Source organism: Sminthopsis crassicaudata, chromosome 2 (assembly GCF_048593235.1).
Source record: "Sminthopsis crassicaudata isolate SCR6 chromosome 2, ASM4859323v1, whole genome shotgun sequence".
NCBI lineage: Eukaryota > Metazoa > Chordata > Mammalia > Dasyuromorphia > Dasyuridae > Sminthopsis > Sminthopsis crassicaudata.
In genome coordinates, this window is record NC_133618.1 from 165,137,587 (window position 1) to 165,154,074 (window position 16,488).

Genomic DNA, 16,488 nt, shown 5'->3' on the forward strand with positions numbered 1-16,488 from the left:
AGAACTTCCCCATTATATAAAGAACTTTCCCATTATAAAAGAACTTCCCCATTACATAAAGAACTATCATATGTGAGTCATAGGATCAAGGCATAGATCTAGAAGGAGGCCATAAAAGTCATCTTGACTAAAATCTTTAATTTGCATATGAGAAAAGAAGGGCCAGAATGTGACATATATCACTTGCTGAGCTTCATAAAATTAATACATGATATGGCATTTGAATTTAGTTCTTCCTGACCACAGGTAGAACACTCTTTTCCTTATGCCATATTTTCTCTCCCAAAATGGTTATCTAGCTGATTTTTTTGTTTGTTCAAAAGAGGTACCCAGGAATACATTGTACACAGTAACAGCAAGTATGTGAAGTGATCAAATGTGAAAGACTTGGTTCTACTCAGTGGTTCAGTAATCCAAGGCAATCCCAATAAACTTTGGATAGAAAATGCCATCTGCATTCAAAAAAAGAACTATGGAGATTGAATTAATACATGATATGTTCACTTCTTTTTTTCTATTTTTATTTTCTCTCCTGTGCTTTTTCCCTTTTGTTCTGATTTTTCTCTCCCAACATGATTCATAAAGTAATGTGATTTTTTAAAAATTAAATGAAATTATAAAAAAGAAAGAGGTATCAAAAACATTACTGTTGGAAGTATGATTCTTTTATTTTATATTACCCTCAAAGAGAGGGACATATACTTAAATAGCCTAACAACCTTTAGTTCATTCACATATTTCTCTAAATCTGATTATTCCTAACAATACTCACTTTTTTCCCTATAATTATCTTGCTTCTGACACTTTATATGTGACCTTTTGCACATTATTTAACCTCCTTTAGAAAAAAATAGTAAACATCATATGACAACTCATTTAGTATATCAAGAAGATACTTAGAGTCCAACAATAACAATTACATTTATAATAGTATTAATAATAATTTACACTTATATAGAACCATGTAGGTTTACTAAGTTCTTTATTACTATCAAGTGACTGTTGAGAACCTATTCTTAAGTTTTCATTGGGAATATAGCTCAGATATTAACAAATGGTACAAATCAGGATATGACATTTTTGTTGATTATCTAGATTAAGAATGCAAAGAAGAAATTCTTTGTGTGTCATGGGTACATTATTTTTTTCATAGAACTAGTTATTAGTTATTAGCAAAACCTTTATAAAAGTCCCATGGTGCAAGTATGCAAATAGGAAATTGAATCTTATAGGCATAAAATTATGTGTCAAAAGTAACATTCAGGAAATGTTGGAATTTTAATATAGATCCAGGTCTACTAACTTTAAGTTAAAACTTAGGCTCCATTGCTGACTCTGCCATTAACTAGTACTGTGTTTTTTCTAGGTCTCAATTCACTTAGGAGCTTGGGCTCAATAATCTATGAAGTTGCTATATATTACCATCATTAAATTAAAATCAGGAGACATGTACTGAGTAAGTACTATAATTTAAAGCAATCAGTTTTGAATGCAAAGCACCAGATTCAGATAATTTCTAGTGTCATAGCAAAAGGGATAATTAGCAAATAAATAAATTATTCCATTTTATATGTCGAACAAGTAAGGTTTTTTAATCTAATAATCTATGACTTCATGACAGACCATTAGTATTCATTTTAAGCAAATGAAACTGTTTAAAATGTGTTTACATTGAACAAGCTTTGAATTTCACTGACTCAAGGGATAGAAGCTCAGTCAACACTTTCAAGTGGAAATAACTTTGATCAATGAATAAAACATAACTTTATATAATTCAATAAATTTAATCAAACAAAAATTTACCAAGTACTTACTGCATGCAAGACATTTTTAAAAAAATGACAAGAAACCCTAAGAATCAGTGAAGTAACTCTTTAACCATAGTAAGTTCATTTGAAATTACTGAAGGAAAATCTCTTCAGGGATGAAAAAAAAAAAAAAAAAAAAAAGCATTCAGCTTAGAATTTTCCAGTTATAATAATTTATTTCTTTTGCAATTCTTTCGGATCACTCAAAATAAAAGGGTTTGATTTTGAAGGGGGAAAAAAAGCAAATGTCCTGGAAATTAAACTTCTGTCAACTCAAAATATACCCTCCATAAATGCTATATATAATTAAGGTCTGTTTCGATTCACAAGAATAGTAACACAAAAGGATGTTAGGTACATTTAAATTTTATCTAAAAGTAGAAAAGAGACTAGACTCCACATACCCTGGTTCAATGTTGGTAAGTGCACTCAGTTCAGTGTGCATTACAAATTATGTATACTTTTTTTTTTTTTTTTGCTTAGGCAGTTGAGGTTAAGTGACTTGCCCAGGGTCACACAGCTAGGAAGTGTTAAGTGTCTGAGACCAGATTTCAACTCAGGTCCTCCTGACTTCAGGACTGGTGCTCTATCTACTGCACCATTTAGCTTCCCCCAAATTATGCAAACTTTTTGCTTAAATTCAAACTCTTTTATTTCAAGTAGTCTAGTATCTGTCCCCTATCCTCCTTTGGTTTTGGCTTCAAATCTTTTTATTCAACTTTATTTTGTTTTTATTCAACAAAGATTTTATTGAATTCTTGATTTAACTTTTTCCTTGGAGTCCTATTGATTCCATGTTGCTGTTTCCCTACTCTGTGAGCATGTTTGCCATCTTTGGTCCATTCTTCAAACTGCATGTTCACTGGATAAACAACTTCCACATTTTTGTATCCTTCCATTGCCTCTGGCCTCCCAATCTAAGTGTATACCACATCTGTCCCATCCCATACTGGTACCAGAACACTGTCTTATATCCCCAGAAACTTCAAATTTATCCATGAAAAGTTCCTGGCCAAACCTTGTCACTCCACTCTCAGAAAGGAAATAAACATACATAAACAAAATCACTAAAAAGTTCAAGAAGAATTTAATATATGATCCTACCTAAAACTATTTATCTTTTAATAATGAAAATTATTAGGCCAACCCAAGAGGAGATCACTTTTTAATCTTAACTGATAACTGTGATTAAAGATGCCCAAAGGCTAATTATTCTAACAGCAGTTAATGCTATTGTTACTACTAACTACTTATTTCACAGCAGGAATTGCTTTGAGAACCCAGCTACAATATTACCCACAATTGATTTACACTGTTCTCTTTAGTGGCTAAGAGGGAAAAATTAAAGTTATTAAGACCTATTAACATGTCAGATATGTCAGCAAATAGGGCTTAACTTTATATGCAGCAATAATAATAATTTGAAAAATATTAAATTTATACTACTTGTTCTCAAAACAAGCTAAGTTCTAAGATAAATAGTTATCTTTAGGATTAGAATTATTTAGTAATTTCAATTTGAATCCTCAGGTAAGGCACTGTGATATAGTAGAAAGAATTAAGGACCTAGAATAATAATAAATACTTAATAGGTTATGACCCAAAGCAAGTACTTTGAATCTCTAGAGGTCAGTTTACCCAGTTGTAAAACAGAGATAAAGCCTAACAAAGTTATTTTGAGGCTTAAATGAAATGACATACACAAAATGATTTTATCAATCTTAAAGAAAAAATGTTAGTATTTTCATAAAAATGATAGCTTTGAGAAGAATGAAACAAACAAATAAAAAAATAAGAAAATGACATAGACGCAGGGCACATTCTACTGAAACGTGGAAAATTCAGAGACTTTTTTCCTTCTTATGCTTCCATCATTCTACCAGAGGATTTTAGCAAGTTAGAGGGCCAGATGGTGGTAAACCACAGATTCTGAACACTATGGTATTGTTCTGCAGAGGGCAAGAATCAGGCAAGTCTATCTCAAGTTTCTTATTAAGAACCACAAAATGCAGTGGTAACTGGGGGAAATAATAATAGCAAAAAATAGCAGTTCTTCATAATTCTGGCCACTAGAAACCCTTATGTATTATTGTCAAAGTACTGAAGAACAGTATATATATAGTATAATTACTATAAAAAGTAAAATCCCCAATAAATTCATGAAAATTAGCCAATCATATTTTATTTTAGGATAAAGTATTTTAACTCTGTATAAAAGGCAACTTTTATCTTCCTCAAATTTCAATTTCCAATTTAATATTGAAGTTCTGCTTGAATATATTTAGTATTCTCTCAACATAAACTCATTATATGAAGATAACAAAAAAGAAGATAATATTATAGCTATCATTACCCCCACCCCATTGCATTTGTTTTATTCTCAGGAAATACAATACTTATTAGTAGGCTTCATTGTAGTAATAAATATAGTAATAATCAACTGTGGCTGGAATTGGATTTCACAGAATTGTAAAATTTCGGCATTGAAAAAGATTTAAAAGACTTAGGTCATTTCAGAAAAATAACATCACTAGTGTGAAGTCAAGAAAACTGGGTTACAATCCAAGTTATTGACAATTAAAATATTTTGAACTTATTAAAATATTTTACCTCTCTAGTCCTTCATTTCTTTATTTGTAAAATTATGGAGTTGCATGATTACACTATGAAATTGGTACTAGAATGTCAACCCATTCAGGCATTCATTTTTCTTTTTGTGGAAAGAAAATAAAAATACTTGGCAATATAACTTTTAAAATATCTGGAGTTAATATGATATCTTGATATAAAATTAATACCAATTATTATCAACATAATATTTTGAGAGACAATAATTAATTAATTTTGTACCTGGGTAATGGAATAAAGATTCTGATTCATGCTTTTCTTATGTCCAAATATAATATGTTATGTTATCTCAACAAAGTATATTTTTTAAAATATGATTAATGAAATCAAGTCATGTTGATTGTAAAAAAATTCTCTTTGATGTACATCAGAAAACAAAAGGAAGAATACTCCAACTTTTCCTGTTCATGAACATAAGAGTTTACCATTTTATCAAATAATCATTATTCCATTTTGCATCAACTGCTCTGCTTTGTTTCAACTACATAGGAAAAAATATTCCTCCTGGCTTAAGTTTATCACTTCAAATCTTATCACCATGCTGATAACTCAGTATCTGATAGATACCAATTCCCTTAGCTTCCTCTCCTATCTGATTTGAGGAGGGCTAGAACGTGGAGTACTAAACTCTCCCAATGCCTTTTTTTTTTTTTTTTAAATAAAGAGCAAAAAGAAAAGAATAGACTTTTGCCCAATCCATTCTGAAGCTTCTGACTCTCCCTAACTTCATCTCCATGTAACAAGATGCCTCCCATTCTGCATATTGTCTTTTCTCCCATGCCAACTTTTAATTTCACTTTCCTGCCTCCTTTTATGTGTTGTTTTTTCCCTGTCTCCATTAGACTCCTTGAGGGATGGAATTCTCCTTTAATTAGTTGTATCACCAATGCTTAGCACATTGTCTGACATGTAGTAAGCACTTAATAAATATTTCTTGGATTGGTTTGGGTTGGATTTAGTAACTATTTGCTTCCAAAATCTAAAAGTAGAACATGCTTAAGAAACATGGCAAAAATATGATTGCAAATTGGAAATGATAATGCAGTACCATATTATATATAGGACAACTAGGTAATACACTGTGGTTGGAATCAGGAAGACTCACATACTTTATTGTAGTATGACTCTGGGCAAGCCACTTAATCCTTTTTAACCTCAATTCCTAATCTGTAAAAATTAGTTGAAGAATAAAAAGGCAACTACTCCAAGTATCTTTGCCAAGAAAAACCCTCAAATGGGATCACAAAGAATCAGACATAACTGAAACAAATGAATGTAACAATAAAACTGTATACAAATATTCACATTTATGTACACAGACATACATGGCTTATATGTATATACAAATAAAGATTCAAAAATCACCTTAGATATATGAATCTAATATATAATGTACATATCTACAAAATGTTATGAAAATAAAATTACAAAAAGGAAGCATTAAATGTTTTCAGTCATTACCATATTTCCTGTATTTATTATCATAAACTTCCATTAAACTTTACTATTTGCTAATAACATGGACATTTTCAAAAGTAATTAAGACCTAAAATCAGTAAGGGATCAATGGAAATTCCTAACAGTACTTTAACACTCTAGAATTATTTAAACTAAATTAAAACCTTCTAAATTTCATTCATTCTACAAGTACTTATTAAGGACCTACTTTACAAAAGACACTATGCCAGGCCATATTTCTGAAATAAAATTGATTAAGACATGATCCACAAATTCAAGAAGCTTACAATATAGGAGAAAAAAATAAGACTAATATGACAAAAATTATTTTTTCCCAAAAAATATTTTCAAAAATTTTATGATATATTCATTTTAACAAAACATGTACTAACTTTTCATAGGATTCCAGAAGAGTAAGAGAAATTCAGGCACAGAATAGCTAAGTGGACGGCAACAAATGCTAAAAAATACAGGCTTCTTAGTGGTCAAGACTAGGAAGGTCATAATGTGGATATATCCTTCTCCAATCAGACCATATCAAGAGCATGATGTAGACTTCAAGGCATCCAAGAAGTATCTAGAGGAAGGAGATCATAATGATAAACGACATCAATATCATGTCACTGGAGGATCAACTAAAGCAACTAGGGATGTTTAGCTTGAAGAAGATGAGGAGAGAAAAGATCATTAGCAGAGGTAACTGTCTTCAAGAATTTGATAAACTAGCAAATTGACTTATTTTGCATGACCACAGAAGGCAGAATTGGTAAAAGTAGGTAGAGAGGTACATTTATGGCCTAGATGAAGGGATTCTTTTCAAAACAAATAATTCTCAGCCAGAGTTGGACTAAATAAAATCTCAGGTCCTTCCTAACTCTGAGTTCTTTGGCAATTTTTTTAATTTCAAGGAATACGAAAGGCTTCATGGAAGACATAGAATATGAGATGATTTTACCTTGAAAAATGGTGTGATTTTTGAGAGGAAGAGTTGAGATTAAGCATGACTTCCCAGTGAGGAAAAACAATATATGGAAGTAAAATAGCAAGCCGTTCCATTTAGTAGAAGCAAAAGACACATGGAAGATATATGGGAGAAAATACATGGGAGACAGAGCTGGACAGCTAGACTGTAAACAGATCATGTGAGAACCTGAATGACAAGCTGAAGTTATGCTAAAAATTGATCAGCACATAGTGAAACATCATGGAAGTTTTTCTATTAGAAGAGAAGAGAGGCATTCATTCATTCATCCCACAAGCACTTCTGAGCTTACTGTGTACAAAGCAATGAACTAAATGCTGAAGTAGATACGAAAATAACATAAAACTAAGACCTTGCCCTTATGGAGTTCACAATCTAGAAGGAAGTATTTGACATCTAACATATTTAGTAACTTTAAGTTCCAAAGCAACAATCATTTATTATTTACTATGGCACAATAATTTAATATACATACAACACTGTACTTTGAGATGATTTTTCTGATAGCTAAATGCAGGATGAATTGGAGAGAAGAGAGAATAGTTGGAGGTTTTTGCAAAAGTCCAGATAAGAGACTAATTTATTTTTTTTTCAAATTATTCTTAAATAGAACTCAAACTATGTGATGATAATGACGATGCTCAGTACTCCAGCATTGAAGGAAAGTTGAGAAAAGAAATAAGTAGAAGGATCAGAAATAAATATGATAAACGAAAGAAATGAGTAAAACAAAAGAAAAAGTTTAAAATTATTCTTATCTGTGAAGAATGTTTCATTTATTTTGCTGATATTCTACTAAAACTATGAAATCTAATATAATAACTGGAAGTTAGAAAAGTCCTAGTATTGTGAAAACAAAAAAATTCCAAGTTCATAAATAAAACTTCATTTCTTTTATAAATAATCTAAAAATCATTCTACTTGTCATATAACTTCAGTAAGATATTGGCAAGCATTCTTTCAGTTCTTAGGATTATATGTGGAAGGAACAACTGGATGATTTTATGCAAAATGAACAATTAAAATACTGAAAAATAGACAACTACTTGAGGGTTTATCATTTCACTAATCATGATGAATCACAGAACACAGACTACAAGGATAATTATTAAAACAAAATCCAATTATGAACAGATTAATTTAGCAGTCATAAAAAGGGCAAAGACCACTACAATACTGCCAAGTCAATCTGTAACCCAAGCAATATCATCTTCCAAACCAATTGCTTATGCATGAAGATATTATCACTTGTAGCTGGATGACTGACTTTAGTACTCCTATTATAGGGAAGCAACTGTCACTAAGGCCTGATTGGAGCTGGTCTCTACTGTCAAACTGCTGTCAAATTATTCAATGTAGAGGGAAAATGACCTAAACAATATGTAATAAGCCCTCTATTTCTTCTGTCACTACACAAACACATGGATGGATTATTAATGATTCTCAAGTGAATGAATGAAATGTATAATAAATTAATATATATGGGGAATAAATTAGAAAAACAATGAAGTGGTATATGTGAACTGTATTGATGAATACAGATGTACACACATACATATTTGTGTGTATACATATATATATATATGTATATTAGTATTGAGGAAAGGTGTTATAAAATAAGAAAATGTGCTATATAGATAGAAGAATGTGCTAAATAAAGAGATGGAGAACACAAATCATATACATATGTGTGAATATATGTATATATACATATATACTAGTATTGAGAAAGGTGCTAAAAATGTAAGAGAATGTACTATATAGTCAGAAGATAAATGTATGTGCATATTAGAATTAGTTTCCTCAATAAGTAGCATTTAGAAAAATACTGAATACTGTATTTTTGTCAATAAGAAGCTAATCTATTATTTTAATGGAAAAGAATTCAAGCCTTATAATTTTACATTAAATGGGTATCTCATTTCTTCACTAAAACATGTGTCATTAACTGATTTGAAGTCATTCTAATGCAGGGATTATATACATATGCACATATATACATATATGTGTGTATTCTAAATAACTATATTTAAATATAATTGGGAGGACACAGCCTAGATAATGGAATAAAAATCAGCATTTTGGTTGAGCCCTCCTAATATGCCTTCTCCATAATAAATTAGAAAACATACCAGATTCAATTCTGATAAGAAAAATCCAAGGAAAGATCACAGTAATTTCTCCATCTCAAGGAATGTTAGGAACACAAGAGATCAATAGACACTAGGTTGAGGGTTAGCTAAGGGATTGGCATGGTGATAGAGGCAGCAGCTATAGAATAGGTAGCATTCTAGCAGTTCAGGATGGAAAAGAAACTTAGACAGGACATCAGGGACAAAAATTCTCAGGAGACTTGACTTACCATGGGGAGGAGGAATGGCTTCCACATGGCAGATCTGTTACCCTTTACTCCATTCCAAGTCATAAATACAGGGATAAGAAAAGTGATTCTAAGGGAACAGGGAGCCTTGGCTGAGGACTAAGCATAAAATAAATTGCAATAACTTGGCTATGTGGTTATGAGCACAGCAATAACTTGGCTATGTGGTTATGAGCACAGAAGCAGTATGTCACTCAGTTGGTCTAGTACATGAACCTAAAATAGAAACCATAACTACCAAACAGGACCAAAGAACCTGTAATTTAGTCACTTTGACCCTAAAGAACTTGCAGAATCTAGTCACAATGACTGGATCCAGCAATAGCCTGCTGAATCTAAATGACACACAAGCCAATAGACTCAAACCTGGATCAGGAACCTGCAGAAGTAAAATTAGATGGGCTGTGGAACTGACCTCTATTCTGGATCACCCATTTTGGAAACACTGAAAACTTGCATTCTTGCAAACTGAGCTCTGAAATCATTATAAGTTCATCCCTCTGCCCACCCCCCCCCCAGAAAAAAGCAGAATATAACATTAAGAAAAAGTCTGAAGTCAAGAAATAGTCAAGAAGAATGAGCAAACAAAGAAGATCAGAAGGATCTATAAAGAGTTACTGGTGGTGGCAGGTAAGTTCAAGACCCAAATACAGAAGAAAACAATGTCTTAAAAAATCTACAAGTAAAATCTCAAAGAAAAATGTAGATTAGACACAAATTCAACAAGGATTCCTAGAAGAGTTAAGAACTAAAGAAATGGATTGGAGTTAAAGAAATTTTAAAAGCCAAATAAGAGCATTAAAGTGAAAAGCGAAGGAAAAAAATAACTAACCAATAAAGTTATGAAAAGGAATAGCAGTTTGAGGAAAGAAGTAGAAAATAACTCTTTAAAAATTAATTCAGAGAACCATTCCCAATAAGATCAGGAGTGAAACAAGTTTGCCTCCTATTACCATTACTATCCAATATTGTATTAGAAATGCTAGCTTTGTCAATAAGAGATGAAAAAGAGATTAAAGGAATGAGAGTGGATAATGAGGAAACCGAAATATCACTCTTTGCAGATGATATGATGGCATATTTAGAGAACTCCAGAGAATCAACTAAAAAGTTTTAGAAATAATCCATAACATTAGCAAAGTTGCAGTTACAAAATAAATCCACATAAATCATCAGCCTTTCATGCATCGTTAACAAAATCCAACAGCAAGAGATACAAAGAGAAATTCTATTTAAAATAACTGTCGATAGCATAAAATATTTGGGAATCTATCTGCCAAGGGAAAGTCAAGCATAAAATATTTGGGAATCTATCTGCCAAGGGAAAGTCAGGAACTACATGAGCAAAATTACGAAGCACTTTCCACACAAAGTCAGATCTCAACAATTGGAAAAATATCAAGTGCTCTAGGATAGGTCGAGATGAAATGTAATCTTTATAATACTATAAATATATAATATATAATAAAGATGCATATACTACCTAAATTAATCTGCATATTTAGTGTCATACCAATCAAAATTCCAAGAAATTATTTTATAGACCTAGAAAAAATAACAAAGTTCATCTGGAAGAAGATCAAGAATTTCAAGGAAATTAATAAAAAAAAATGCCAATGTAGGTAGCCTAGTTGTACCAAACCTAAAACTATATTATAAAGTAGCATTCATTAAAACCCTTTGGTACTGGTTAAGAAAGAGTAGTCAATCAGTGGAATAGGTTAGGATCACAGGAAAAAAATAACCAATAACTATAGCAATCCAGTGTTTTGACAAACCCAAAGACCCCAGCTTTTGGGATAAGAATTCACTATTTGACAAAAACTACTGGAAAAATTGGAAACTGATATAGAAGAAACTATGCACTGACCCACACCTAACACCATATACCAAGATAAGGTCAAAATGGGTTCATATTTTAGACATGAAGAGTGATATTATAAACAAATTAGAAGAACATAAGATAGTTTACCTCTCAGATCTGTGGAGAAGGAATTTGTGTCCAAAAAACTGGAACTCATAATTGAACACCTAATAGATAATTTTGATTAAGTTAAAAAGTTTTTGTTCAAACAAAACTAATGCAGACAAGATCAGAAGGGAAGCAAAAAATTGGAAAGACATTTTTACATTTAAGGGTTCTGATAAAGGCCTCATTTCTAAAATATATAGAGAATTAACTCAACTTTATAAGAAGAAAAACCATTCACCAATTGATAAATGGTCAAATGGTCAATACATATGGTCAAAATAAATGGTCAAAGGATATGAACAGACAATTTTCAGATGAAGAAATTAAAACCATTTCTAATTATATGAAAAGGTGCTCTAAATCACAATTAATCAGAGAAATGCAAATTAAGACAACTCTGAGGTACCATTACACACCTCTCAGATTAGCTAAGATGGAAGGAAAAGATATAGGAGATGGGGAGAAAACTGGGACACTGGTGCATTGTTGGTGGAACTGTGAATGATCCAGCCATTCTGGAGAGCAATTTGGAACTATGCTCAAAAAGTTATCAAACTTTGCATACCCTTTGATCCAGCAGTGTTTCTACTGGGCTTATATCCCAAAGGTGGGAAAAGGGACCCACATGTGCCAAAATTTTTGTGGCTATCCTTTGTGGCTAGAAACTAGAAACTGAATGGATGCTCATTAGAATGGTTGAATAAGTTATGGCATATGAATGTTATGGAATATTATTGCTCTGTAAGAAATTATCAACAGGATGATTTCAAAAAGGCCTGGAGAGACTTACATGAGCTGATCCTGAGTGAAATGATCAGAACCAGGAGATCATTGTACATGCCAACATCAATATGATAGGATGATCAATTCTGATGAATGTGATTGATTCCAACAATAAGATGATTAATGCCAGTTCCAATGATCTTATGATGAAGAGAGCCATCTACCCACAGAGAGAAGACTGTGGGAATTGAATGTGGATCACAGCATAACATTTTCATTCTTTTTGATGTTGTTTGCTTGCATTTTGTTTTCTTTCTCATTTTCTTTCCTTTTTGATCTGATTTTTCTTGTGCAGCAAGAGAATTGTATAAATATGTTTGTACATATTGAATTTAACACATATTTTAACATGTATAACATATATTGGATTCCTTGCCATCTAGAAAAGGGGGTGGGGTGAAAGAAGGGAAAATCTGAAACACAAGGCTATGCAAGGTCAATGTAGAAAAATTATTCATGAATATGTTTTGAAAATAAAAACCTTTAAAAAGAAAAAAAAGAAAAATATTCAGAATAGCTAAAGGGAAGCTAATACAAACTAAGTGAAGAGAGAAGAAGCAGAGAGAAGAGGAGGAGGAGAAGAAGTAGTAGTAGTACTAGCAATAGTAGAAGGAGGAGAAGGAGGAGGAGGAGGAGAATATCTCACACTGCCCTGGAAAATAAATCAAGAATAGATTTTTAAAATTGATTTACCTAAAAGCCATAAAGAGTCTAGATATGATATTTCAAGGAATTCTAAAGAAAAACTAGTCATATCATGGGACTAAAGGATAAAACTGAAGTTGAAAGTATTCACTATTCATCTCCTGAAAGAAAACACCAAAAGAAAATTTAGTAACATTGCCAAAATCCAGAATTCCCATATATAAGAGAAAATACTGCAAGGAGGCAAAAAGAAAGATTTCAAGTACAGTGGAGCCACCATTATAAAGAAATGCAAATATAGAATATGCTATTCCACAAGGCAAAAGAGCTAATATTACAACCAAGAATAATTTACACAGAAAAACTGAGCAGATAGAAAGGATGGGTATTTTATCAAATGGAGGACTTTCAACATTCCTGATGAAAATAGAACTGAATGGAAAATATGACATTCAAACAATGGGGTAAGCTCCAGCTCCTTACAGAAAAACTCAAAAATCTATCTTTGGTCTATATTTTATATAAGACCATAAACAGGCTTTGAGTATTGATTTCAATGCTATTCAACTTCAAATGGCTCATTAAACTGGTATTGATGTTCAGTGAACTATGCAGGAAAGTTTTAGATCAACTCAACTATACTTGATCAACATGGCATAACTTTAAACCCCTGGGAGATCTTGAAAGAATGAAATAATCCTATTTTCAATTTGGTTTCATTACATTCTAGCAAGAGCACTAGTGATGAAATTTGAAAATAACCAACAGATCAATCCATTAAGAATAATACAATAAAGTATATAATAAAGAAAAGGGTTAGATGAAGTTAACTTATGAAAAAATAAACTATAAAATACATGTTGAGGAAGAGAACAAGTATTCACTATGCGCCAGATGCTGTACAAAAGAACTTTACAAACATCTCGTTTGATTTTCACAACTATACTTGAAGCTAGATACTATCATTATCTCATTATCTCACTTTACAGTTGAAGAAATGAAAATAGAAAGATCCTAAATTATTTACTCAATATCATATAGTTAGAAAGGTAAGCATACACATATATACATAATATATATTATAACTTTAATATTGAAGAATAAGTTTGACACTCATATCACAGGTTTATTTTATTATAGGTACTCTACCCAAGTGGGAGCTACCTAAGATATCACTTTATATATAAAATCTATAGGAGGATAAATACTTTAATTTTATTCTATCAAGAAAAAGTAACATATTACAAGGAAAAAGAAAAGAAAAATTATCATTAAAAGGACATTTGTTTTTTATTTTATAATTTTAACATCACATCAACACTTTGGTAAGAAACTCAGTAGACAGAAGTATGGTTGCATTAAGTAAAATACTGTTATTGTACATGATTATTTAGTCAACAATGAAACTTAAACACATGCATACTTTAAAATGTCTGTAGAATTAAATCAACTAACTACTCAATCTCAGGCACATTCAGAACTTCAATTTTTTCATGAAGACTGTTTAAGATCAAACAAGTAATTTCAGATATGAAATATTTTTCAAACTACCCTCTTCTCTAAAAAACAAAGACAGCAGCTTTACTTTAACAATATATGTATGTATATATATATATGTATGTATGTGTGTGTATGTGTCACATATATCATGTGTTATTTGTACATCATACTAAGAAATAAGATGATATGAGATCCTTTCATCCTTCATAATTTAAATGAGGAAATATATTTCTTAAATAATACTATATTACCAATTTAATTAGAAAATGGAATATGAGAAAAGTTACATTTTAGGCTTTATTGTTTAATCCCTTTTATTGTTAGTTTTATTTCCTTCCAAGCTGACCAAACAACTAGTCAAAAAGGTCAAAAAGTCACTATTTAAATTTGATGAAAATTTTGTCCACTCCATGTTCAAAGAGCAAACATCTAGCATTGACAACCACATTTCACTGGCTATTACTAAAAGCATAGTGTGACATTTGTCTTTAATGTAATTGACCTTACAAGGCAGCTGAAACTATAAAGCATCACTTTGATCTCCTTAGTTCTAAACATAACCACAATGAAGAAACCTGTATAAGAAATAAAAGATTGGCATAATTTCCAGAATCTGTCTCTATGACATTTAAGAATTTCAGCATACATTTTGTTCTTAGATTTTCTAGTTTCAAAGAAATTCTACTAATACCCAAAAGTGATGAAATGTAAAGAATAGGAAAAACTAATAAGTCAAGTGAAACATTTTCATTGTATACAGCACAGAATTGAGTTTAAAATGTGAATTAAAAGAGTTTGTTTTACATACATTCAAAAAAAGATATTATTTTAAAATGATGCTTCTTGAGAAGCAGAATAAGCAAAAAGTTTTATTCTAGTTATAATAGTATGTTTGAAAGTAACTACTCACATTTTGCTGGCAAGTCATATCCACAAGTGATCTTAGCTTGACCAGTCTCACAGCCACTTAGATTACGGCATTCAGCAACCAGACAAGGACCAGCTGCTCTATGAATACAGCCATCCACTAAGGAAAAGGAATAAAAAAAATCACAATCAATGTAAAAATAATATTCATATACACAGTGAGATGAAAATAAATTCAAAGAAAGAGAAAAAATATTAGCTGTGCTCCTCTTTCATTAACATCGCAAAAACAATTTTACCTGAATATGTACTAATGTGAAGGAAATTGTAACATCTTACACAAATAGCAGGAGACAAAGGAGAAAGCTCTTGGAGCAGTTAGTAGTTAGCATCTCCTAAAAACTGAAGGAGTTGGATTCAAGGTACAAAAATTAGAATTTGGCTTTCTTTTCCCACATATAATATAAACCAGATAAACATGACACTCATTAATCATCCGTAATCAATGTTGCCATTAATGTATATTTCTAAACCTAACTTTTTATATATTTTAATTCATATATTTTCCATGTTTGGATATCTATTTATTCTTCAGTTAAAAAATAGATAACTAAGAACTTCTGCAGGCAGAGCTAAGATGGCAGGGTAGAGAAAGCACTCAATTTTCCCAATCTTATCCTCAAAAACAAAACAAAACAACAACATAAACTATCTTTAAAATAACTCCCCAAGTTGAATCTTGTAAGGGCAGCATCAACAAAAAGGTGGAATAAGACATTCTTCTAGCCCAAGAACATAAGAGGTCAAAAAAGAGATCAGTGACATAGAAGATGAATCACATGTAGTAGAACTAGGTGGTTAATTCAGAAGCAACAGCAACTTTTAAATCTATCAAACCAGAGAAGGTAAGGAGTCTTGGCAAATGGTCAGAAAGAAATTACAGGATTACCCCTGTGATAGCAATGGATGTAGGAACAGATATTGCCTGGCAGTTCCATTGTCCATACCAACTTTTATATTATAATTATAGAGTACAGAATAGTTTTGGTTAAGAGTGAGTGAAAGCCCTGAGGGTAAAATATCACTTCTGTCCTGAAGGCATCAGGGACTTTTTTTTTTTTTTATTCATTTTTCCAAATTATCCCCTCCCTCCCTCCACTCCCTCCCCCCATGGCAGGTAATCCCATACATTTTACATGTGTTACAATATAACCTAGATACAATATATGTGTATAAATACCATTTTCTTGTTGCACATTAATTATTAGCTTCCGAAGGTATAAGTAACCTGGGTAGATAGACAGTAGTGCTAACAATTTACATTCACTTCCCAGTGTTACTTCTCTGGGTGTAGTTATTTCTGTCCATCATTGATCAACTGGAAGTGAGTTGGTTTTTCTTTATGTTGAAGATTTCCACTTCCATCAGAAAACATCCTCATACAGTATTGTTGTTGAAGTGTATA

The 16,488-nt window shown here is 31.5% G+C and overlaps 1 protein-coding gene across 4 annotated transcripts in view; it reads right to left on the reverse strand.

The window, feature by feature from the left end:
• The window catches only part of MACROD2 (mono-ADP ribosylhydrolase 2), a 2,172,380-nt gene that overhangs the window by 1,502,275 nt on the left and 653,617 nt on the right, over nt 1–16,488 (reverse strand). For all 4 annotated transcript variants that reach the window (XM_074287830.1, XM_074287831.1, XM_074287829.1 and 1 more), the window contains exon 5: nt 15,067–15,183. In XM_074287830.1, coding sequence (XP_074143931.1) covers nt 15,067–15,183 — 117 coding nt within the window. The remainder of the gene's footprint in view (nt 1–15,066; nt 15,184–16,488) is intronic.